Here is a 24,725-nt window from a genome sequence, read left to right as displayed (position 1 = left end):
ATTAATACTCAACATGAATAATCGATCTGATTAGAAAGCGAAAGTCAAAATGTTGAAAGAGCCCCACCGTTCAAAAAAAAACAAAAAACAAAAGAGTTTACGTGTACATTCCTGTAGCCCTGTCCCTATGTGAGCAGAGCCCGCGAGTCCATCCCTGTAGCCCTGTCCCTATCCATGCATAACGAACAGATCACATGGCAGCGACCAATATACACGAGAAGCTGTTGTGCTTTCAGGCTCTTGCTCAGACAACTCCATCCATCACTTAACCAATGCAGAGGTGGACATTTTGTGATCTTTAAAAAAAAGAATTATGTTGGACTATTCCTATGTTGCTGATTCTATTGTCTCACGTTCAGTGTTTTTTGTTTGTGTGAATATCACTGGGTTTTTTTGTTTTTTTTACGTAGATAGATGTATAGAAAAGTGGTTTTCGTTCTCTCTTCTCATTTCTCTGCGCTTACGTCGTCGCTTCACGCTTTGAAAAACCGTTCAGTGTTTTATGTTTGTGTGAATATCACTGGGTTTGTTGGGTTTTTTTACGTAGATAGATTATAGAAAAGTGGTTTTCGTTCTCTCTTCTCATTTCTCTGCGCTTACGTCGTCGCTTTACGCTTTGAAGATATCTAATCTGCAGGAGAACTATTAATAGAGTTGAGCCGTGTGCATCAGTAAGGAAGAGTTCCCTACAAACCTCCTTCCGGTTTACTGTGATAGCCTACATCAGTGCTTTCTCGGCTCAGTTGTGATGCGGCCATCAGGGAAGTTACTACAACTGTACAGAGAAATGTTGATGCTGGTGGGATTGTTCACGTAAGCGATTGCTCGATCTTTTTAGTTGTGTGGTTGGTTTATCTATTTAATTACGGCAGTCAGTCACACCACTCTGACATGTTGTCTGCTGGTCCAAGAGGAGGAAAGCACAGTGAGGGTTTGACCATCTGTACATACATGATTATAAACAACAGTCCCTTTGAATCGAAACTCTCAAGGACCGAGTAGCACTCACGAAATAGTTAAAGTGAATGAATTGTGACGAATAAAAATCTAGATTAAAGCGATCTACAGGCGCTGATTAAAAGTTCCCAATCGGACCAGGTGTGATCGAATGAAGGCACAAAACAGTGGCACACACACACACACACACACACAAACACACCACACACACACACACACACAACACACACACACACACACACACACACACACACAATGTATGAAATGGTGTCTTCGTTCATGCGATGCTAAAAATAAATATCAACACAGTGCGTACCATCATCTGATACTAAAATAAACCTAACCATAAATCTTAGACATGAAAGAGAAACGTGTTGATACGCTTAATGGAACGACGCCCGCAAGTTCTCGTAGGAAGAACGCATACCATAGCCAAATATGTCGCGTGCATTATTTCGTCACTTGCTTGCCAAATGTGCTTGGTTAAATGACTTTCATTCAATCAACTTGTGTTTTTGTCTTGTTACAATTAGCAGTGCCATGGCTTATTTCATCAAACCGGTGCATATGTCATTTTAAAAATGCGACACACCTGCACACACACTCATTGAATCATAACATTTTGTAGCATATTTAAACATCGATGTCATTCCAGCGCCTTTCTGTCATACCTCGTATACCAAGGTGTAGAAAATATTGATCTCAGAACTCACCCACAGATTCATCTCGTCGATTCAAAGTAATCCAACTTCCAGGGTGACACGCTTCGACGTCGATGTGTCCAGAATTCCGTCACTTTCCATTCCACTTCCATCATGTACCGGTGATCATCCATAATCCATCATGAAGCAGTTCTGGAAAACGCAACCATCGTCATCAGGCGAACGCATAATCCAGTCAGTGACGACACAGATTTCTACATCTGATCCAAAACACGGTTGGATGTATTAATAATGACACATTTCAAAATTGCTGCTTTAATCACAGACCCGGGTATTAGGCTCTACATTATATTTATGAAAACATTCAGGTGACTTTGAACTTTCCTTCGTTTTTTAGATACGACAAACTGCTTGTGGAAACAGTGGGTCAAATTTACACACTTACTGACGGTTCTAACTGTTCTCATGGCACACATACTTATCTACTTTCTGACCAATATATTTGTGTGTAGAACTCCAAAAGGTATATGTGTTCCCTACTTAACTTACTCATTCCAGTAAGACAATGAAAATGCAAACGTTCTCAGTCACAAGAGAAGCAAAAGTTTGACTCCAAATGATAGTTTTCCTTCCTGGTAATCTTATAAAGGGCGAGTTCGAGTATGATTTTCCTGGTTTCAAGTAATCCATTGTGGGCTTTCCGTTCTGCAGGAAGTATCAGTATTAGTTCGTCATGTGTTTCCCCATGAAAATGTCGTCATTTTTAGTCATGGGATTCTGTGTATGTGTGTGTGTGTGTGTGTGTGTGTCCCCCCTCTGTCTATTTGTCTGTCTGTCACACACACACACACACACACACACACACACACACACCTCTCTCTCTCTCTCTCTCTCTCTAAACATGTTGCTCTGTACGTATAGAACAACAGAACATTTCTTTGTGCAATCATTTTTCATAGATTTCCATCATTTTTAAGTGTCAATAAAAAGATTATAAAATGCATGTGTGTATACGTGTGTATGGGGAGAGAGAGAGAGAGAGAGAGAGAGAGAGAGAGAGAAGGTGCTAACTGGCGAATTTTACTTTCATTGCCAGCAATGTCCAGGTCACCAACACGAGGACCTTTCCCTGACTGACCACACCACCACCGCACCCTGAACCCTCACCACCACCCACACACCTGTCCACCTCCCCCCTCCAATCTCCCCTACACCACTCACTCCTCCCCCCTCAACCCCCCCACCCACAGACTGACACGTGACCTAGCATCCTCTCATCGCTACCCCCCCCCCCCACCCCCACCCCCCACATCCCCCCCCCCCCCCACACACACACCTTAGCCCCTCTTCACCCCCATTACTCCATCCCCTCCCCGAAAACTCTCTCCCCTCTCATCAGCACAACCCCCCCCCCCCCGCCCCGCCCCCGCGCCCCCACCCACCCCCGTACACGCACACACACACACACACACACACACACACACATACACACCAAATAAGTAAATGAATAAGTAATTAAGAATTCTCTGTAATCTAAAAGTCACTCAAACACTCAGAAAATCTTCGTCTTGACATTCACTTACATACTTATTTGAATGATGAGGGTAAAGATCGCTTTTAACTGTAAATATATTAACTGTCTTTATTTCCTTATTCACTTTCCTCCTCCGCCCCCCCCCCCCTTCCCCGGTCAACAACTTGAAACAAAATGGCGTCGTTCGCATTCGCGAAGAATATGAGCACGCGCTTTGAATATGTATAAATTTGTGTACGCAATTGATTTTTAGCCATGACCTTCAGGGCTCAGCCAATAGATGTATAAAGTCCACTCGTCATACTGATTTTAGTATTTTCCGAAAAAGACCACATGGGCGAATGAACATAGTGAAAGCCCTGTACACTGAGAGTAAAACACACAAGCTTTTTATGTATTGAGTAAAATTTCAAAATGTAATGTTTAAGATGAGAAAGATCAGTTTAAAGCAAATTAAGCCCCCTAGCATTAATTACAGATTAATTTCCCTTTATTACTATATGCACCAAAGACATGCAAAATAAACATAACTTCCATGCTTCACAAAAGAAGTTCCTGTTTGAACAAAAAAGGATAATTAAAAAAAATGACTGCTCTTGTTGTGTGTCAGAATATCAGATCAAAGTGCCAAGTTTAGTGAATTAAAAAATATATAAATATAACAGTAAATTCAGTTTGCATATAATTTGGCTTCTTTTTCATTTTTTGTGCCCAACCCAGAGGTGTAATATTGTTTTAAACAAGATTACTGGAAAGAACTGAATTTTTCCTATTTTTATGCCAAATTTGGTGTCAACTGACAAAGTATTTGCAGAGAAAATGGCAATGTTAAAGTTTACCATGCACACACACACACACACACACACACACACAGACAACCGAACACTGGGTTAAAACATAGACTCACTTTGTTTACACAAGTGAGTCAAAAACAGAGATGAAGCAGTTGTGCTTACCTCACTACCCTCGTGAAATAAAATAAAAAATTCGTTTCGCTTCGTTTCTCTCTCTCTCTCTCTCAGAATATTTCGTGTCGTCTTTCACACGACAAATGTTACCCTACAACCAGAGAGCGTCAGAGAGTACAGTAACAGGCTACAAGGAAGTGGTGGGATTTCCCTGCCCTTCCATTGTCAGGCAGTTTCGCAGAAAGCGTTTCGCGGTTCGCAGTTTCAGTCGCACGCGCGCGCACACACACACGCACACGCACACACATGCACACAGGTGTTGGTACTTGAAAAGTATCGCAACGTTTCATTATTTAATACTCGTGCATACGGGTGTGGTTTTGTGTGTGTGTGTGTAGTGTGCTTTTTTTTCTTTCTTTCTTTCTTTCTTTTTTTTTTTTTTTTTTTAAGACAGCAGTCCATGACGCATCAGTCACTGTCCCGATTAACGTGTTGTAGCCGGTGTAACGTCCCAGACCACCACCATTCCAGGTCTAGGGAAAATAGGAGTAATTTTTTTTTTTTTTTTTTTTTTTTTTTTTAATTGAATAAAAATCGATTCTTATGTATACATATGCTATACGTGAGACTCGAGCCCACCCAGGGACGACTTTTATTTCTCAAGGCCTGACTAAGCGCGTTGGGTTACGCTGCTGGTCAGGCATCTGCTTGGCAGATGTGGTGTAGCGTATATGGATTTGTCCGAACGCAGTGACGCCTCCTTGAGCTACTGATACTGATACTGATCGAACCTTCACATACGCAGACACTGGCTTCCTTGTCGGGTGCAATACCACTGGGCCACCGGCCCACGCACGACACTATATGTTTTAGCTTTGCCGTGTGACTGATAGCAACTGGTGTGGTGCGGTGGGTTTATCTCTGAAGTGCCGCGTGACATCTCTTGTCTGACCTGCAGTCATGCGCCTGTGGTGGTGTGGGGAGGGGGGAGGGATTTTGTTGTTTCGTATTGTACTTTGGTACATCCTGGTTGCGTTAAGTGTCGTTATTCTCTGTGTGTGTGGGGGGGGGGGGGGGGGGGGGGGGGGGGGGGGTGGAGGGGGGAAGGGGGGGGGGGGGGGCGTTTGTACATTGTTGTCTTTGTGCACGCGACTTTTTTCGGGGTTTTTTATGCTTCTTTTTTTTTCTTTTTTCTTTTTTTTTAATACAATCTTTTTTTCTTTCTTTTTTTTTTCTTTTTTTTTTGTTTCTTTTATTTGTTTATTATTTTATTTATCTGTTTTCATTTATTCATTTATTCATTATCACTTTCATAAACCGTCGTTTTTATGTTGATGTTTTACCTTGCGTAGAGTCTCAGCACGTCGGGTTTATGCGAAGAGCAGGCATCCCCGCTTTGTGTGTGTGTGTGTGTGTGTGTGTGTGTGTGTGTGTGTGTGTGTGTGTGTGTGTGTGTGTGTGTGTGTGTGTGTGTGCTCTTTTCTCATGGAAGCATACCCTCTTCCTTGAAAAGGTTTCGTTTCAAGGATGCACCAAGGAGTGGGGACTGATCCATATAAACGACACCACACCTTTCTTTTTTTTTTTTCTTTTTTTTTTTCTTTCTTTTTTTAATTAAAGAAACGTATGTCTGGCTATAAACACCTAATATATCTTACTTGTCTATTGCCTGATCTACACACAGACCGAACGCGCTGGTCAGGCCCGGCCTTAGAAGCCTGTCCTAGGTATGTAGACAAATAAGTGAATACATTGAAAATATGTTGCTTTGCTTCCAGGAACCCATACAATGACTTTGGCTCTTGTTTCTGTGTGTGTAACTTCGCGGGTAACCAGCAGAGAATTAAAGTTAGGAACTCAAACAACAACAACAACAACAACTAACACCCAATAACAGCAGCAAAAACAACAGCAGTAATGGCAACGACAACCCCCCCAAAAAAAGAAGAACGAAAGAAAGAGGCAAAAGACAAGCCTGAAAAATAGATGGAACGAGGAAAGAAAGAAAGAAAACTGGTATATTGCTCTTGCATGAACTATGATCCTAGAGAGAAAAGGAAGAAAGAAAGAAAGAAAGAAAGAAAAGGCATGTAATTTCTTCATTGCCAACAAGAAGTGCGTATTTTAAAATGTAATGTTTTAGACGAGTAAGATTCGTTTTTCAAGAAGTTAGTACATTCGGAATGATTTCCCATTACTTAGCAGATGCCTCCTCATCATAGCAGATATTTGCTGCAGTGTACACTTAGAAGTATTTCCTTTTTAAATTAAAAAAATGACAGCAGATCAGATAAAAGTGTTTAAGTTTTGTAAATAAGAAACACTCACACACACACACACACACACACACACACACACACACACACACACACACACACACACACACACACACACACACACACACACACCGTGTTATTGCACAGACTTGCGTTGTGTGTGTAAACACATACGTGAGCCTTGAAAAAGAGAGAGAGAGAGAGAGAGATAGGATTTACCTTCATTGCTCGTTCACAGCACAAGTCTAACACAATACTTCAGCAAGATGAGAGAACATATCCAACGAGGAAGCACATTCGTGCAAGCCAACTCCAACTGTGTGAGATAGAGCTGGATTTTGTGATCCACCTGAAACAGCCGAGATACGTCTGATTGTCTATTTCCTTTTGCGATGAGCGAATATCAGTGAAGAGATCATGATAAACAACATTGAATTGACGTTCTATCGAGGTTTTCGTTTATCAGCATTTAAAGAGGTCCGTGCGTGCGCGCACACACACACACACACACACACTTGCAGGTGCACGAGTTCCATGATAAAGTCACACATTACAATATTCTGCACACGGACGTATGTTATACCACAGGCACACAGCTGGGTTTCACTTCACTGCACTACATTACGCTAAACAACATCTTTCGCAACACTTTCCTGCACTGCACTGAAATTTATCACATGGCGCTCTGGGTTACACTACACACTACACTACACAACTCCAAAACGCACCCTGCACTATGCTAACCAACGTAACACTACACTACACTACACTACACTACTCCAAAACGCACTCTGCACTATGCTAACCAACGTAACACTAAACTACATTACACTACACTACACTACTCCAAAACGCACCCTGCACTATGCTAACCAAATTAATACTACACTACACTACACTACACTACAATACAATACAATACAATACAAAACAATACAATACTCCAAAACGCACCCTGCACTATGCTAACCAACTTGATACTACACTACACTACACTACAATAAACCACACTACACAACTCCAAAACGCACCCTGCACTATGCTAACCCACTTAATACTACACTACACTACAATACATTACACTACACTACTCCAAAACACATCCTGCACTATGCTAAACAACTTGATACTACACTACACTATACTACACTACACTACTCCAAAGCGCACCCTGCACTATGCTAAACAACTTGATACTACACTACACTACTCCAAAACGCACCCTGCACTATGCTAAACAACGTAATACTACACTACATTACACTACACTACACCAAAACGCACCCTGCACTATGCTAAACAACGTAATACTACACTACATTACACTACACTACACCAAAACGCACTCTACACAGCGCAGCACTCCACTGTGAAACTTATCACGCTGCACTCTGGGTTACACTACACTACACTACACTACACTACACTACACCAAAACGCATTCAACACTGTACTAACCTACATCACACTGTATTACACTGCACTGCACTGATTCGTACTTTTCACTGCAATACACTACACCAAACCGCTCTTTGCACTACCGCACTGTGCTGCGCTGCACTGCACTGCACAACACCACACTGTAGGAAACCGCTCTACACAGCATGAAATTGTTTTACACTGTACTTACTTTGAACATTGTGCCCCTCTATATTGAACGCAGCACTGCCCTAGGAGGAAGGTGGCAGAATGGTTAAGACGCTCAGCTGCCAATACAGAGAGTCCGTGAGGGTGTGGGTTCGATTCCCGCTCTCGCCCTTTCTCCTAAGTTTGACTGGAAAATCAAACTGAGCGTCTAGTCTTTCGGATGAGACGATAAACCGAGGTCCCGTGTGCAGCACGCACTTGGCGCACTGAAAAAGAACCCATGGCAACGAGAGTGTTGTCCTCTGGCGAAATTACGTAAAATGAAATCCCCTTTCATAGGTACACAAATATGTAAGCATGCACTCAAGGCCTGACTAAGCGCGTTGGGTTATGCTGCTGGTCAGGCATCTGCTCAACAGATGTGGTGTAGCGTGTATGGATTTGTCCGAACGCAGTGACGCCTCCTTGAGAAAGTGAAAGTGAAAAAGTGAAAGCACTGCCCTGTCACGTACAGCAAACCTCACTCTTCACTACAGTACACCACACCACACTGTACTTACACACTACACTGTCCTACACTATACTACACTACACTAAACTGATTTGTACTACTCTACACTACACATCACTGGATTGTATTTGTGTCACAGCACTCAGTCTACTAAACCCTGCTAACACCGTTATGCTTCACTGCACACTGCACCACATCAAAACGCACTCTCCACCACACTAAACAGTAAACTACACTGCTCTGTACCATACTACACTGTCCTACACTACGCCAATCTGTACAACACAACACAACACTACACTACACTACACTACACAGTCACAGGTGTCTCAGTGTACGTCGCAGTATACAACACAACATATCGCTTCGCTGGATTTTTATCTGCTACGTGGCAGCAGCTGTGGAAATCATTGACCTGGACTGACATATAGTATAGTATCTCAGGTGTGACAACGCCCCCCCCCCCTCTCTCTCTCTCTCTCTCTCTCTCTCTCTCTCTCGCACGCGCACACACACACACACACACACACACACACACACACACACACACACACTGCACACACACATTATTAGCAGTGAATGAAGAATAGCAAGGACAGACTGGAAAAATTCTTTTTGTCTCCTGTGACTTTTACAAAAATGAAAATGTCATTTTCAAGTCTTCGCGAATACACTATACTCCCATTTTGTGAATGGGTCGATTACCTTCACAGTTACAATCAGTGTCAGTGTCATAGTCAGTGTCAGTGTCCGACGGTGTCAGTCTCTCTCTCTCTCTCTCTCTCTCTCTCTCTCGCTTTCTCTCTCGCTCTCTGATTACTAGTGGATGTAGATTAGCAAGGACAGGTTGGAAGAACAGCCTGTGCCTGAAATCGTAATCATTTGAATTTAAAAAATAAATGAATAAATTTAAGGAAAAAAAAACCCACGTTATGAGTTACGAGTTCCCCTATATTTCTCATAGAGAGTATACAGAAGTGGTGTTGCGTTTATGGGTCAGTTCTTATGCATTGACGTCGCCTTTAACTCACTCAGTACGGCCAGTCCTCTCTTCTCCTCTACACAGACCCCTCGGATGTCCAGTGGGTGTCTGAATGACCCAACCTTTAGCTTCCGTCGTCAGAATTGTGGTATTCTTTGTCAGCATTCACCTCTTCAGTATAAGAGCCTTCCGCTTGCAATATTTTGATGATGGTAATTGGGGTGAAACGCTGTTAACGTCGTCTCTTTCGCCGTTCGTATGGAGAGAGTTAAAACTGAAGCTGAGACCACTGCCTCCCCCCCCCCCCCCCCCCCCAACCCCCCTTCACCCCCACCCCCTCGCCCCACCACCGCCATCACCACCACCACCACCCACCTCGTCCGCAACCACCCCACTTTACCCTCACCCCATCCATCCTCCACTCCATACACACACAGCGCGCGAGCGAGACAACTTGACGTGAACCTCTCAGTGCTTTCATGCTCTTCTTTGGATCCGCGCGATAAGACACTGCGCGAGCTGTGTCCAGAGGGAATTCCCGATTCGTAAGCCAAACTGTCGACAAACAATAACGACATTTGCTGCGCAGTTACATAACTATACGTCTACAAGGTGTGTTGTAATGATGCTCTAAAGTGTTTTCAGTGTTGTTGCTCGGACTTCCGCAAAAATTGAACTTCAATCATAATTCGCAACATCAAAAACCAGACGGAACTGGCAAACTGATTTTGAACGGCGTTGTTGCACTGCGCGAGGTAAGTCCTGCTAAAAACACACAGCTTGACGGGACTGGCACAGCTTGAAAAACTGTCAATACCTGCTGCACAATATCAAGTCTGCATAAGTCTTCGTAGAACCGCTGTTTGATCTTACAATTTATCTGTTGTGCGAGTGACTGACTGAACAATGTCATTAGGAGAAATAGATTGAAAAAATAAGAAAAGTGGTTGACGTGATGTGACGTAATCTGACGCGACAAACCTTTCTCCACTTTGTCTAGTACCATGTTTCTTCATGTATTGTTAAGTCCGTCACAATGATCGCCGCGTCATGTCCTGTCCTGTCCTGTCGTGACATGTCTTGACGTGTCCTATCATAGTGTATTGTGTTGTGTAGTCTCCTGTCTTGTGTATTATCTTGATGTGTACTATCCTGTCTTGTCCTGACGTGTAGTGTCGTGTCTTGTCCTGACGTGTCCTGTCGTGTCCTCTGCTGTCTTGTCCTGTCCTGTTCTGGCTTGTCCTGACGTGTCCTGTGCTGTCCTGTCTTGTCCTGACGTGTCCTGTCCTGCCTTGTCCTGACGTGTCCTGTCCTGTCCTGTCTTGTCCTGACGTGTCCTGTGCTGTCTTGTCCTGACGTGTCCTGTGCTGTCCTGTCTTGTCCTGACGTGTCCTGTGCTGTCTTGTCCTGACGTGTCCTGTGCTGTCCTGTCTTGTCCTGACGTGTCCTGTGCTGTCTTGTCCTGACGTGTCCTGTGCTGTCCTGTCTTGTCCTGACGTGTCCTGTCCTGTCTTGTCCTGACGTGTCCTGTGCTGTCCTGTCTTGTCCTGACGTGTCCTGTGCTGTCTTGTCCTGACGCGTCCTGTCCTGTCCTGTCTTGTCCTGACGTGTCCTCACCTGCCTTGTCCTGACGTGTCCTGTCCTGCCTTGTCCTGACGTGTCCTGTCCTGTCTTGTCCTGACGTGTCCTGACCTGCCTTGTCCTGACGTGTCCTGTCCTGCCTTGTCCTGACGTGTCCTGTGCTGTCCTGTCCTGTCTTGTCCTGACGTGTCCTGTCCTGCCTTGTCCTGACGTGTCCTGTGCTGTCCTGTCTTGTCCTGACGTGTCCTGTCCTGCCTTGTCCTGACGTGTCCTGTGCTGTCCTGTCTTGTCCTGACGTGTCCTGTGCTGTCTTGTCCTGACGTGTCCTGTGCTGTCCTGTCTTGTCCTGACGTGTCCTGACGTGTCCTGTGCTGTCCTGTCTTGTCCTGACGTGTCCTGTGCTGTCTTGTCCTGACGTGTCCTGTGCTGTCCTGTCTTGTCCTGACGTGTCCTGTCCTGCCTTGTCCTGACGTGTCCTGTGCTGTCTTGTCCTGACGTGTCCTGTGCTGTCCTGTCTTGTCCTGACGTGTACTTTCCTGTCTTGCCCTGACGTGTAGTGTCCTGTCTTGTCCTGACGTGTCCTGTCCTGTCCTGACGTGTCCTGACGTGTCATGTCACATAGTGTCAAGTCGTGTCGTGACATCTCTCTCTCTCTCTCTCTCTCTCTCTCTCTGTTGTGTGTGTGCGTGTGTGCGTGCGTGCGCACGCGCGTGTGTGTATGCGTGTGTGTTTGTGTATGTGTGCATGTGAGGGGGAGAGAGACAGAGAGAGAAAGAGATGGCCCCTACCAGTATAAACGACTGGGCGGGTAAGAAGGCGTCGCCATTCAAACCAGTCCAGCTCAGGTCTGGGTTTGGGTGTGTGTGGGGGTGGGAGGGGGGGGGGTTGATTCAAAGGAATTTTGCCAGGAAATTTATGAATGAACTTTCGTCCCAAAAGAAGCAACCCAAGAACGACATATCTGTTGGTAGATGGTTTAAACATTTTAAAGCCTTTCTGGATATAGAGTCAGGTCATAATACCAATGATGGTCATAGTCTACCAGGAGTGGAAAATGAATTTATGAATCGACTAATTTCTAAAGAAGAAGTTTTGATTGCACTTAGAAAATTAAAGAATCGTAAAGCTGCAGGTCCCGATGGCATAACTGGGGAATTTTTTTTTAATCTCCGTGTGAACAATTTATAGTTGTTGTTTTTTGTTGTTGTTTTTTGTTGTTGTTTTTGTTTTTTGGTTTTTTTGACGTTATTCAATGCTTTATTTGAGAAGGGAACTTTTCCTGAAAATTGGTGTGAATCTAATATTTTACCACTTCAAAAGAAAGATGACATAAATTATACTAATAACTATAGAGGAAATTCATTGTCTGATATCAGTAGTAAAGTGTATGGTACAGTTATCAACCATAGGATTCAGGAGTATGTAGAACACAACAACATAACAGGTGAACAACATGCTAGGATTAAATGAGGATATTCAACAATCGATTACATGTTTACTCTCATGGCTCTTATTAATATAAATGTACTATGGCCTATTCTGGCAAAACATGGCATGACAGGGAAGGTTTTCAAATGTATTAAGAGTATGTATAGCGTTGTGAAAACAATAGTATTAGGTGTGGCAACAGGCCAGATCGGGGAGGCTGGTTTCAAGTTAATGTTCTCTCCAGTGTAGTTTAGGCCTTACTCCCGACACATCCCGCTATTTGCTCGCTGCAAACAGGACAGTCGCTGTCGGAATCGGTACAACACTCACACCCTTTTAGTTACCGCCTTACTTTTTAGTTAACGTTATGAGGCAAGAGAGAGAGAGAGAGAGAGAGAGAGAACACACACACACACACACACACACACACACACACACACACACACAGAGGGAGAGAGAGAGAGAGATACACATATCATATCCAGAGAAATAGAAGGATATGTATTACATGTATAAGAATAAAAACAAATCAGTCTTTCTACGCATTGCTTTTATCCTTGTACCTTTGCTTGGAGAAGCCGAACATCAACGAAAATGTGAAAATGTATACTCCACAGCAAAATAAACAACCATGGACTTCCGCGCCACCGGAAGAACCCAGTGTCTATGGATCCTGATCCTATTGATCTGCATGCTAATGGAGCTTTCACTGGTGTCTGCCACGAGCATCAGCGGCAGTAGCACCAACCACGTGATCTCTGGAAGCACGAGCAACTCCTCAGACACACCTACCTCTGACAGCGAACACAAACACGAGGTCTCGACGAACAACGATTACCTGGACGAAGATCTAAAGAAGGTAAACCAACATGTCTTTGGCTGCCTCCATCTACATAATTATTCTCATCGGTGTCTTCACAAGAAAATCTGATTCAGGTTCACTTGTTCCTATATAAAAAAAAAAACAACAACAAAAAAAACCCAACGAACACTGGAAAAAAAAGCGTGCAGAGATTGTCTAGACAGACAGGCAGACAGACAAACACAGAGATAAATGCATAGATGAACACGCTGTGGTTCTCTTACTGGATATTTTTTTTTGTCTGTTTATGTGTGTGCCACTTTGATTTAATGTTCGATGTTTGGAATAAAATGCGCGTTTCCATGGTCTTAATTTTCATGTGCCCCCCTCCTGTGTTCGTCTTGTTGTCGTGCTATATAGATAGATAGATAGATAGATAGATAGATAGATAGATAGATAGATAGATAGATAGATATTATGTTGTAGATAGATAGATAGATAGATAGATCATGTTGTACATACATACATACATACATACATACATACATACATACATACATACATACATACACACATACATACATACATACATATTATGTTGTAGATAGATAGATATATCATGTTGTAGATAGATAAATAGATAGACGAGATGGTGAACGCCAAAAAAGAGACAGATAGATTGATAGCTCTCAGTCGACTCTAAACCCAGGAAAACAGCCTGTTGTATGTATGTAGACAGACAGACAGACTGATTGATCGATTGATTGATTGACTGACTGATCGATTGATTGATTGATCGATCATATGTATATAGACAGACAGACTGATTGATCGATTGATTGATTGACTGACTGATCGATTGATTGATTGATCGATCGTTTGATTGATTGATTGATATAGAGACAAAATGACCATACGTATGTTTGTATATCCGAGGACAGTCGGTGCTCAGTAAGTATCCCTGCCAACCAACCAACCCATCAATCAACCAGTCATTGAAATCAGTCCACCAATCAGTCCCAGGGGCAGCAGCTCGGAGCCCCCCAACCCCCGTGCGAGGCGGGTCAGCCGTGCCGGAGGGATGAGTGGTGCAGCCCCTCCCGCTTCGTGTGCCGATCCTGCTCTGACGTATTGCCCTGGTGCAGCAACACGAGCCTCATCCATGACGCCTACCCCACCTGCGAAGGCTACTGCCACGGTATGACTGTGTGCGTTGTGTAACGCTGTGTGTATCACAAGCGCGCGTTGGGTTACGCTGCTGTTGCTGCTGCTGCTGGTCAGGCATCTGCTTTAGCGTGTATGGATTTTTTTTTGTTTTTTTTTTTGTTTGTTTTTTTGTCCGACCGAACGCAGTGAATGCCTCCTTGAACTTCTGATACTGTATCTCTTGTATGTATTGTTGGGGGTTATTTCTTCACTTGCTATTTCTTCACTTTCTTAACTTTTCTTCCTCAAAAAAATGTATGCCTTAACCAGATAGTTGGTGTGGCCGTTGTTTGAAAAAAAAAAAAAAAGAAAGAAAAAGAAATAAAGCACATTACCAAGAGTGATTTTTTTTATATATTTGTATTTGAGGAGGAATTTAGTTTAATGTCCCGTCACACATATCGGTGATTGAAGACATTTTGTTAAAGTATTTCTGAATACATTTGAGTATTATCGGTTAGAAGTGGGGGGGGGGGGGAGGTGTGAATGAATGGAGAGTTGGGGGAAACTGGGCAAAAGAGGGTCAAATGAGGGTGATATTTGAAAAACAAATTCTAAATATTTGTATTTGTTACATGAAATATGTAATAATTCTGTGTGCCCCCCCACCCCACCCCCCCCACAAAGGAGACACAAAGAGACACAGAGAAAGACAGAAAAAGAGTGAGAGATAGAGATAGAGATATGGAGAAAGAGAGAGAGAGAGGGTGTGTGTGTGTGCGTGTGCGTGTGTGCTTGTGTGTGGGGGTGGGGTGGGGGTGGGTGTTAGTGTGTGTGTGGATGGATGGGTGGGTGTTAGTGTGTGTATGTGTGTGTGTGTGTGGTGTTAGTGTGTGTGTTAGTGTGTGTGTGTGTGTGTGTGTGTGTTAGTGTGTGTGTGTGTGTGTGTGTGTGTGTGTGTGTGTGTGTGTAACCAAGAATATGCTTCCAATTTGCCTGTACAGATTCCCTGCTGAAAAGAGCCGAAATCTGCGAGAAGGAGAACGACATGGCCCAGGCAAAGCTCCAAGAACAGGGTGAGTACCACGCAAACCAGGAAACTAAGGAAGTGAACTCATGTCCACTGTGCCCAGGTCTCAGCATGATAGGAAGGCGGGGCCCAATCCTCTCCCTCCGCCGTTTTAACATTTCCCACCCCCGAAAACGGAGTATGGATGCCTACATGGCGGGGTAAAAACGGTCATGCACGTAAAAAGACCACTCGTGTACATGTATACAAGTGAACGTGGGAGTTGCAGCCCACGAACAAAGACTATAAGAAGAAGCTTTCTACAACTAAGTCAGTTACTCTTTCACACGTGGGTGGGGTGAGGAAAATCAGGGAGAAAAGTGGGGGTTGCGGGGGGAGGGGGTGGGAGGGGGCGTATACCAAAGACACGACATAATTATTGCCGAAACGGGGCCTCGAACCCTCATCACTGGTGAACAACGCTGGATCTGAAGTCCCAGAAGTCCTGAGCGCTTCTGCCATGACGCCTCAATCAGAAATCAGGGAACTAATCTCTAACAAATAAATAAATTAGCAACACCTTCCCCTTGCTATTGTAAATGTTTGTCAATTGTTAACGTTCATTGTTCGTCGTTCGTCAAATGGTTGGGGTTTTGTTGTTGTTGTTGTTGGTTGGTTGTTGTTGTTTTTGTTTGTTTATTTGTTGTTGTTGCTGTTGTTCTTTGTACTTTTTTTTAACGTGAAAAAAGAGTGTGTGTGTGTGTGTGTGTGTGTGTGTGTGTGTGTGTGTGTGTGTGAATCTGCTGATTTCTTGTTGTCACGTTTGTCAGACACGGCCATAGTCAACCTGACGGAGACGGTGAAGAGGTATAAGGAGGCGTACAATGGTGCCACCTCTGAGCTGAAGGAAGCACGTGCACAGCTGAAGGAGACACGTAAAGGTAATGCTCAATCAATGATTCCCATTGATTCAGTTGTGAAGACCCCCCCCCCACCCCCATCCCCCTCACCTACACACACGCGCGCGCGCGTGCGCACGCACGCACGCACGCACACACACACACACACACACACACACACACACACAAACCTTGCGATATTCTGAGCTTGGACTAACAAATTATTTAACTGTGCTTGTTGAAAGTACCGTGAGAATATGTTTATATACAGGCTGTGTGTGTGTGTGTGTGTGTGTGTGTGTGTGTGTGTGTGTGTGTGATCCGTCTTTCTGCTTCCCTGATCTCTCCACCCACCCCTCCCTCCTCTCTCTTCTATACCCCCCCCCCCCCCCAGTGTGTACTTATGTAAGGGAGAGTGGTCAGTGGTTTATTAAATTCAAAACTTTTTTTTTCTTTCATGTAAAGCGCTCTGAGCTTTCAGAGAGAAAGGACGCTATACATGTGTACATGTTTGTTTTTTGATGTTGTGGACAGACGGAAAGGATACAGTTATCGCTGTCCTGGCATGTTTCCTGACGGTCACATCGCTGTGGGCTATGGGCGTCACAGTCTATCTGGTGTGTTTCAAACCCCCTTCTGCGTGTGGTGCAAACGTGGACCGTGCAGGTAAATCGCGTGTGTTGTGGATGTGTGTGTGTGGCGGGTTGTATTTGGGGTAGGTGTGAGTATGATTGTGTGGGAGTGTGAGCGTGTGGGTGGGCGTGGATAGGGGCGTGGAGGTGGCATCGCTGTGGGCTCTGGCCGTCACGGCCTATCTGGTGTGTTTCAAACTCCCTCCTTTTGTGTGCGGTGCACTTCCTACAGGTGTTGCAAGGGAAAACGTCTCCAGAAGTTGAGCCCTACTTCCTTCGCTCACGCTTCTCCTTAATGGCCTCGTTTTCAAACGTCTTTATGCCACTAGAGCACAGTATCCTCCAGAGAGAGCGGTCAAGGGCATCAGTTTCCCAGGAAGCGATGTCTATGTCAGAGGCTTTGAGGTTTGTCTTCAAGGTGTCGTTGAAGCGCTTGCAGGGTCTTCCAAGTTCACGGTGGCGTTCCTTCAACTGGCCATACAAAAGCATCTTCGGGATCCTGCTGTCTGCCATGCGGACAACGTGTCCTGTCCAGCGCAGCTGGCACTGTATCAGTAGGCATTCGATGCTGGGCAGGCCGCTCCTCTCTTGGACCTGGAGGTTGGAGACCCTGTCTTGCCACTTTATGCCGAGGATCCTTCGTAGGCATCTCTGGTGAAAGTGCTCAAGTTGTTGAATGTGACGGCGATACGTCGTCCATGTTACACAGCAGTACAGCAAGGTGGTCAGCACAACAGCTCTGAAGGTTTTCATCTTGGTGCTGAGCCTGACGCCTTTGTTGTTCCACAGCCTGTCAAATGGTTGGTTGCAAGGGATGGCGATGCAGGTAAATCGCGTGTGTTGTGGATGTGTGTGTGGAGGGGGTGCATGTGGGTAAGGTTGTGTGTAGGAGAGTGTTTGTGTGGGGGTGTAGGTGTGGGTGTGTGTGAGTCACAGAGAGAGAGAGAGAGAGAAGGAGGAGGAGAGAGACAATGCAAACTTGTCAATTATCAATTTATAGATTTATTCTGATTGTTTCTTGTTTTTGTCCCTGGGTGGGTGGGTGGGTGCGCTATGAACGCACATTAACCAAACGTGCGGTAGAAAAAAAAAGTGTACGCGCCCTATACACATCAAGTTCATTGTATGCACTCTTTTCTTCAGACCTGGAAGCAGTAAAAGAAAACAAATAATAATAATAAAATACGCGCCGTATAATACATAATACACTTCCAGTTCTTCATTCGTGAGCTGCAACTCCCACATTCACTCGTATGTAAACAAATGGGCTTTAACGTAAATGACTGTTCTTTCCCCGCCATGCAGGCACAAATACTGCGTTTCTGGGGGTGTGCATGCTGGGTATGTTCTTGTTTCCATAACCCACCGAACGCTGACATGGATTACATGGTCTTTAATGTACGTATTTGATCTTTTGTTTGCGTATACACACGAAGGGGGCTCAGGCACTAGCAGGTCAGCACATGAATAATTATGTTGACCTGGCTTTACCGATATTCGAACCCGGGATCCTCAGATTGAAAGTCCGACGCTTTTAACCACTCGGCTATTGCGCCCGTCACATCCAGTTCATTGACTGCACTTTACTTTTCTGCAGACCTGCAAGCCGTGGCACAGTCTGACGACAGTGTGGAAACCCGCCTGATCGCCACCCCTACAGCACAGCAAGAGGCCAAGGCCCCCGTCCAGGTCCACACTCGGGACACAGGGGAGTACTGTCCCAACACGGGACGCCCAGTGACCATCATGCCTGGAGATTCCGCTTTGGTGCCAGTGTGAAGGGAACATGTCTTGTGATCTATACACGATGTCAACCGGTTGATATGAAGCGTGTGTTCTAATTTGATTTTGCCTCCAGTACAGTTTACATTCCAAAGAGAGAGAGAAAAAAAAAAAGAAGAAAAGAAAAAGAACAGAAAAAAAAGAAAAATAATACTGAGAATGTATGATTTTTTTCTTTTATCAACTTCAACAAATTCCGGAAGGGATTTTCATGTTCAGAACAACAAGTTCTAGCTTGTTTTTGTTTTTTTCTGAGTACAAGTTATCTTACAAAATCGAAGACCTTTCATTTTATAAAGCTGAGAACAACCAAAGTCTGATTCTTTTTGAGGTTATATGCGGGTTTTTTTCCCCTCTTTTTATGTTAGGGACAATAATAAGCCTTACTTTTGATTTACCTTTCAAAAAAATGTTCTCTTTGGTTGGTTGGTTGGTTGGTTGGTCTGTGTTGAGGAGATGTTCACGTACGCTGTTTCTGCCACAACTGATTCCATGTAAGCTAGAACAAAATAGCTTTCAACAAACAAACAAAAATGTTCCTCCGAATTTCAAATCATTTCTGTACCAATCTGATTTTCATTATTTCCAGCAAATGTTTGTATTGCATTTAATAATGATTTTTTTCTTTCTTTCTTTTTTTCTTCTTTTTATTTCTACTTTGTAGTAAATGGTTTTCAAGATTTTTATTGTCTTTTTTTTAAGAAACATCTAAAATATTCATTACTGATTGCACTGAAAAGGTCGGAAATCATTCTGTATATCATGATTCCCCCCCCCCCCTTTTTTTTTTTTTTTTTTGCTTATCAATCATCACGACATGTTCAGTTGCATATACAGTTTATTGCTTTAAACTAACAGTTCACGTCCATTGTACAGACTGTGTGCTGTGTTTTAAGCCCTTCATTAACTCCCCCAGCCACACCACCCACCGCTTTTTTTTTTTTTTTTTTTTTTTTTTTTTTTTTTTTTGGTGGTGTTTTTGTGGTTTTTTTCGCTTTTTTTCTGTGTTTTTGTTTTGTTTGCTTTTTTCTTTTCTTTACGTCATACGCTGACTTGATGAGCCTTTACACGGATCACACATTAATGTTGCCCGTTTCGAAGTGATTCTCTTTGCTCTGTCTTGTGATGTGTCTGATGATTATCTGCTTCGTTATATCTGAAATACGCTGACCTGCTTGTGCTTTGTACATGGCGGGGTAAAAACGGTTATAATACACGTAAAAGCCCACTCCTGAATACACACACACACACACACACACACACACACACACACACGAGTACACGTGGGAGTTGCAGCCCACGAACGAAGAAGAAGAAGAAGAAGAATCTGCTTAGTTACCTGTGTATGAAGACCCGGGACTGATACAGCTGACATTCACATACATGACAACGAAGAGGAGGAAGTCAGTAAGAGGGAAGAGAACTGGCGATGACTGATATGGTTTTAGGATGGAAAATGTCCCGTCGGATGTTAAGAAGAAGACGAACAACAACAACAACAACAACATGGATGGGAGATGACATGCAAACCTCTGGATGACAACAACAACAACATGGATGGGAGATGACATGCAAACCTCTGGATGACAATAACATAGGAGACAACGCAGCAAAGTAAAATCTGATTCGGCGTCGGTGACAATTAATGTGTCATAACACTCCGTGTCACAAAGTGCTGGTGCGACCGCCTGTAATAACAATGTCACTGATGCTACACATTATAACGACGTTCAGTGTCACTCAGTGCTAAAACGGTCAGCCTGAAATAACAATGTCACTGATGCTACACGTTATAACGACACTTATTGTCACTAAGTGACTGTATCAGCCTGAAATAACAATGTCACTGATGCTACACATTATAACGACGTTCAGTGTCACTCAGTGCTAAAACGGTCAGCCTGAAATAACAATGTCACTGATGCTACACGTTATAACGACACTTATTGTCACTAAGTGACTGTATCAGCCTGAAATAACAATGTCACTGATGCTACACGTTATAACGACACTTATTGTCACTAAGTGACTGTATCAGCCTGATAAAACAATGTCACTGATGCTACACGTTATAACGACACTTATTGTCACTAAGTGACTGTATCAGCCTGAAATAACGATGTCACTGATGCTACACATTATAACACTGCCGCACAGAACAAGTGGGGAAAGGGAAGGGGGGTCGGGGACTTTTTCCAGATAAATCCCTTTCACCGCCAGTCAGTTTAGAGTGCAAAGTTCCATTGTGGCATAAACACAGAAAAGACGGTGTCTAAAAATAGCCGGCTGTGATGTCCCCTGTGAAATGTAGAAAATATGGCCTATCCTACCACCAACATTGAAGAGCAGTAGGTTCATGGATAACAGACCCATGAACTGGTCGCATTTCAGTGAATGGGTGCTCTTCCTAGCTGGTGCCAAAACCCGACATTGGCGGTTTTAACGATTGTCAACGCTCAGGGGGCACAAGGTACTTTGACAGCCGCCTCGAACAACTTGTCATACTACACTGCTCCGGTGCAAGGCTATGAACAACAAATGGGCCACTTCTGTGAAATTACAAAACTAACGTTCTGAGAAAATGTGGCCTTAAGAGAACAAAAGTCAGTAGGTTTAGACTCGACTCCACAATCTTCGAACATCTGGAATCACTTTTCCAATCTGAAGAGAATCAGCTCTTCTGTATTTATCACACACACACACACGTGTACACACACACACACACACACACGCATGCATGCCACCCCCCTGCCCTGCCCTCCCCTCCCTCCCTCCCTCCCACCCAAATCTGGTCCAGTCACTGCTGTAACATAATTATGTACATTATCTGATTTTGCTTTTTACTGCGGTCTGCATTGCATCCGCGTTGAATACAAGATGGTTTTGGATACTTTGACATAATAATAATAATAATAATATTCATATAGCGCTGAATCTTGTGCAGAGACAAGTCTTGGTTTGTTGCTGTGCCAATCATTGTTGTTGTTATTAAAGTTTAATAATGTGGTGTTCGTTACAACTGTTAAATCATGTGGTGATCATTCTATGCTGTTAAATTTTTTTCCTTAAATCATGTATGTGTATATGTACATACAAACACATACAACGACAACGAAACGAGTTGTTTTTTCGCATTCAGTTACCGCTGCTCGTCGACCCACCGTTGGCTGGCAATATAAATATAATCGGGTTTTCCCGGATTACGCTTTTAGCTTTTGGCTATGTCCCAAAAATAGACCTCACGCAAGTCATGATCTGTGGCGCGCTTTTTTTTTTTTTTTAAACTCCCGCCAAATCACGAAAGCTGTTTCGTTTTCCCGCCAGTGGAGACTTTTTTTTTTTTTTTTTTTTCTTTTTTTTTTTTTAATCTGCCATGAATTTCGCAATTGTCACAGTGATATTTTTTGTTAAACAAAACGCTTAAATCAAACTTTCTCATGAGTAGTCAAATTCACGAGAGTATGCGCGCACGCACACTGACAGCAGAGTTTGCGTGACACACTATGGATATTTTGTGGGGCGGGGTTCAGTGGCGGGGACCCCCACGGTGGGGAGGGGTGCCGGTCGATTTTGACTGAAAATGCAAACATCTCTCACCCTAGGTGCCATAGTTTGCTATGGATAAAACAGTTATAGATATTATCATTAAAACATTCTATCTGGTTCTGTGAGAGACGTAAATGCCCTCTCTCTCTCCTCCCTCTCCTTCTCTCTCCCTATCTCTCTCTCTCTCTTTCCCTCTCTCTCTCCCCTCTTATCATATATTTGTATAAATAAGAGGAAGGTGGCAGACTGGTTAAGACGCCTATCTGTCGACACAGCGTCCGTGAGGATCTGGGTTCAAATCCCGGTCTCGACCTTTCTCTGTAAAGTTTGACTGGAAAATCAAACGCCGTGAGCGCGGTCTGGTCAGTCGTTCGGATGAGACGTATAAACCGCACTGAAATAGACTCCATGGCAATTTAACACGGGTGAAAAGTGTCGTTATTACCCTGTGAGTGTTTTACACTAAATGGAATTGAAGAGTCCTGTCCACAAATTATCTCATCAGTGAATATTACTATCACACAACCGTGGAAAAGTCGTGGATTTTATCTTGTGCCAAGTGTCTCACGAGTGAATATCCCTGTTACCACAGTAAATTCCAACTTACTCCACTAAGAACATTTCAACCCAGGGAATGTAGTCTATTCTCTCTGTATATCACACTGCCTATAGCAAGCAGTCTTAGAAGCTCAGTCTCGGAACAAGAAAGGGCAGATGGCAATGAGCGTGGAAACGGATAACTGAAGCCAGCCTTGTTCCGAGAGCTTCTAAGACTGCTATAGGCAGTGTGATAGCAACACGAGAGTTGTCCTCGGGCAAAATTCTGTTACTGAAAAGATATATACCCTGATACGTCGGCCTACTCTAGTATGATAAATTATTCTTATTACACACATGCACTCAATGCCTGACTAGCGCCTTGGGTTTAGTGTTGCTGGTCAGGCATCTGCCTACCAGGTGTGATGCAGAGTTTATGGATTTGTCCGAACGCGGTGAAACCTCCTTAACAAACTGCAAACTGATATTACGAATGAACAATTGTTACATACAAAAAAACACAATGGACCCGTTCATGTCTGTTATTATGTGCAGTGTGATTGAGAATCTCTATCTGTCTCTCTCTGTCTCTCTCTCTAACACACACACACACACACACACACGCACGCACGCACGCACATGCACAAATATAATGTCACTCTCTCCCTCTCTGACTATCTCTCTCCTTCTCTGATCTTGGTAGATATCCGTTATTTATAAACTCGTTATTAAATGTTATAAGGTACTGGTTGAGAATACTACAGATGGATCAAAATAGATTGCCTTACATGGCTTATCAGATGTTGCTTGGATTAGATTTAAATGGAAAACAGTGTTGGGCTTCTCAAGTTAGAGAAATATTATGTACAACAGGTTTTAATTTTGTGTGGTTGCAACAGGGTGTTGGTGATGTGAAAGGATTTCTTATTACTTTCAAGCAAAGACTTATAGATATCTTCATTCAAGAATGGTCGGGTACTATTAGTGATAGAGACAGATATTCATGCTACAGATCATTCAAAGTTGTATTTGAAAAAGAAAAATACATAACAAATGCTGATGAATATTGTTTCAGAGTGGCGTTGTCTCAGGCCCGATTTAATGTGCTTCCTTTAAATAACAATGTTAATAGGTACACTGAAAATGATGTTTTAAAGCATTGTCCTTTTTGCCAAGGTGAACTAGAAGATGAATACCATTTGTTGTTTGTTTGTTCTGTATATAATGATTTACGGACAAAATTTCTTCAAGACTGTTTAAACATGTCTCTTAGTTCACTTCTCCGATCAAACAACAAGCAGAGAAATTTCCATGTATCAAAATTTATTTTCCATGCGATCAAAAGGAGAAATCATATACTCAGACCTAATTAAGTAGAATTAATGTCAAGTCCATAAATATTATGATATTGTGTCATCTGTTCAAGTGTTATAATACCCCTTCCCATGTCCACCCCCAGTCCCCTGGTTTTGAATTGTGGTCCATGGCCAAAGTTCATTAAAACAATTTCGTTCGTTCGTTCGTTCTCTCCTTCTCTGTCTCTATCTCTCCTCTGTGTGTCTGTCTCTCTCTCTCTCTATCTCTCTCTCTCATTCTCTTTCACTCTGCGTGTGTGTGTGTGAGAGAGTAAGCGCGTACGTGCACAGGTACAATAACATAAGCTGTAGCTGTAAAAATATGTGCCGTGTATTTCGCAGACCCCCTTTAAAAAAAATAAAATTCACTCGGCAGGCCTGGAAAAAGAAGTCGGGACTTTCCAAAGTACTTAAGATAGCACCATGCTCGAACAAATTCTATTTAAAAGTACACTTAAATTTCCTTCGTTCAATGCAGTGGTTTTCCCTCAGGTTGTTGTGCCACACAAAAGAAACAACTAAAGTTGAGTCGACAATAATACCTGCATACATCGGTGCAGCGGCTTGGGCCATGCGCGTGCGCATGCGCAC

The 24,725-nt window shown here is 43.4% G+C and overlaps 1 protein-coding gene and 1 long non-coding RNA gene across 12 annotated transcripts in view; one reads left to right on the top strand and one right to left on the bottom strand.

Annotated features, from left to right (window-relative positions):
- LOC143280052 (uncharacterized) lies at positions 1-24,296 on the top strand. 2 transcript variants are annotated; one of them, XM_076584552.1, is made up of 7 exons: positions 1-813; positions 13,044-13,285; positions 14,246-14,426; positions 15,379-15,450; positions 16,214-16,324; positions 16,817-16,948; positions 18,512-24,296. In XM_076584552.1, the coding sequence occupies exons 2-7, from the start codon at positions 13,058-13,060 to the stop codon at positions 18,691-18,693; spliced, it is 906 nt and encodes a 301-aa protein (XP_076440667.1). In that variant the 5' UTR covers positions 1-813; positions 13,044-13,057; the 3' UTR covers positions 18,694-24,296. The 2 variants fall into 2 exon arrangements, with proteins under 2 accessions (XP_076440667.1, XP_076440659.1); XM_076584544.1 differs by lacking the exon at positions 1-813 and adding an exon at positions 9,865-10,172.
- LOC143280146 (uncharacterized) overlaps positions 1-24,725 on the bottom strand; it is a 108,225-nt gene that overhangs the window by 44,361 nt on the left and 39,139 nt on the right. For all 10 annotated transcript variants that reach the window (XR_013054999.1, XR_013054997.1, XR_013054996.1 and 7 more), the window contains 2 exons: positions 6,557-6,686; positions 1,671-1,811 (listed from right to left, as the gene is read on the bottom strand). This is a non-coding gene — a long non-coding RNA (uncharacterized LOC143280146). The remainder of the gene's footprint in view (positions 1-1,670; positions 1,812-6,556; positions 6,687-24,725) is intronic.

Source organism: Babylonia areolata, chromosome 1, assembly GCF_041734735.1.
Source record: "Babylonia areolata isolate BAREFJ2019XMU chromosome 1, ASM4173473v1, whole genome shotgun sequence".
NCBI classification, from domain to species: Eukaryota; Metazoa; Mollusca; class Gastropoda; order Neogastropoda; family Buccinidae; genus Babylonia; species Babylonia areolata.
The sequence above is the reverse complement of the archived record's forward strand: the minus strand, read 5'-3'. Positions and strand labels throughout refer to the sequence as shown.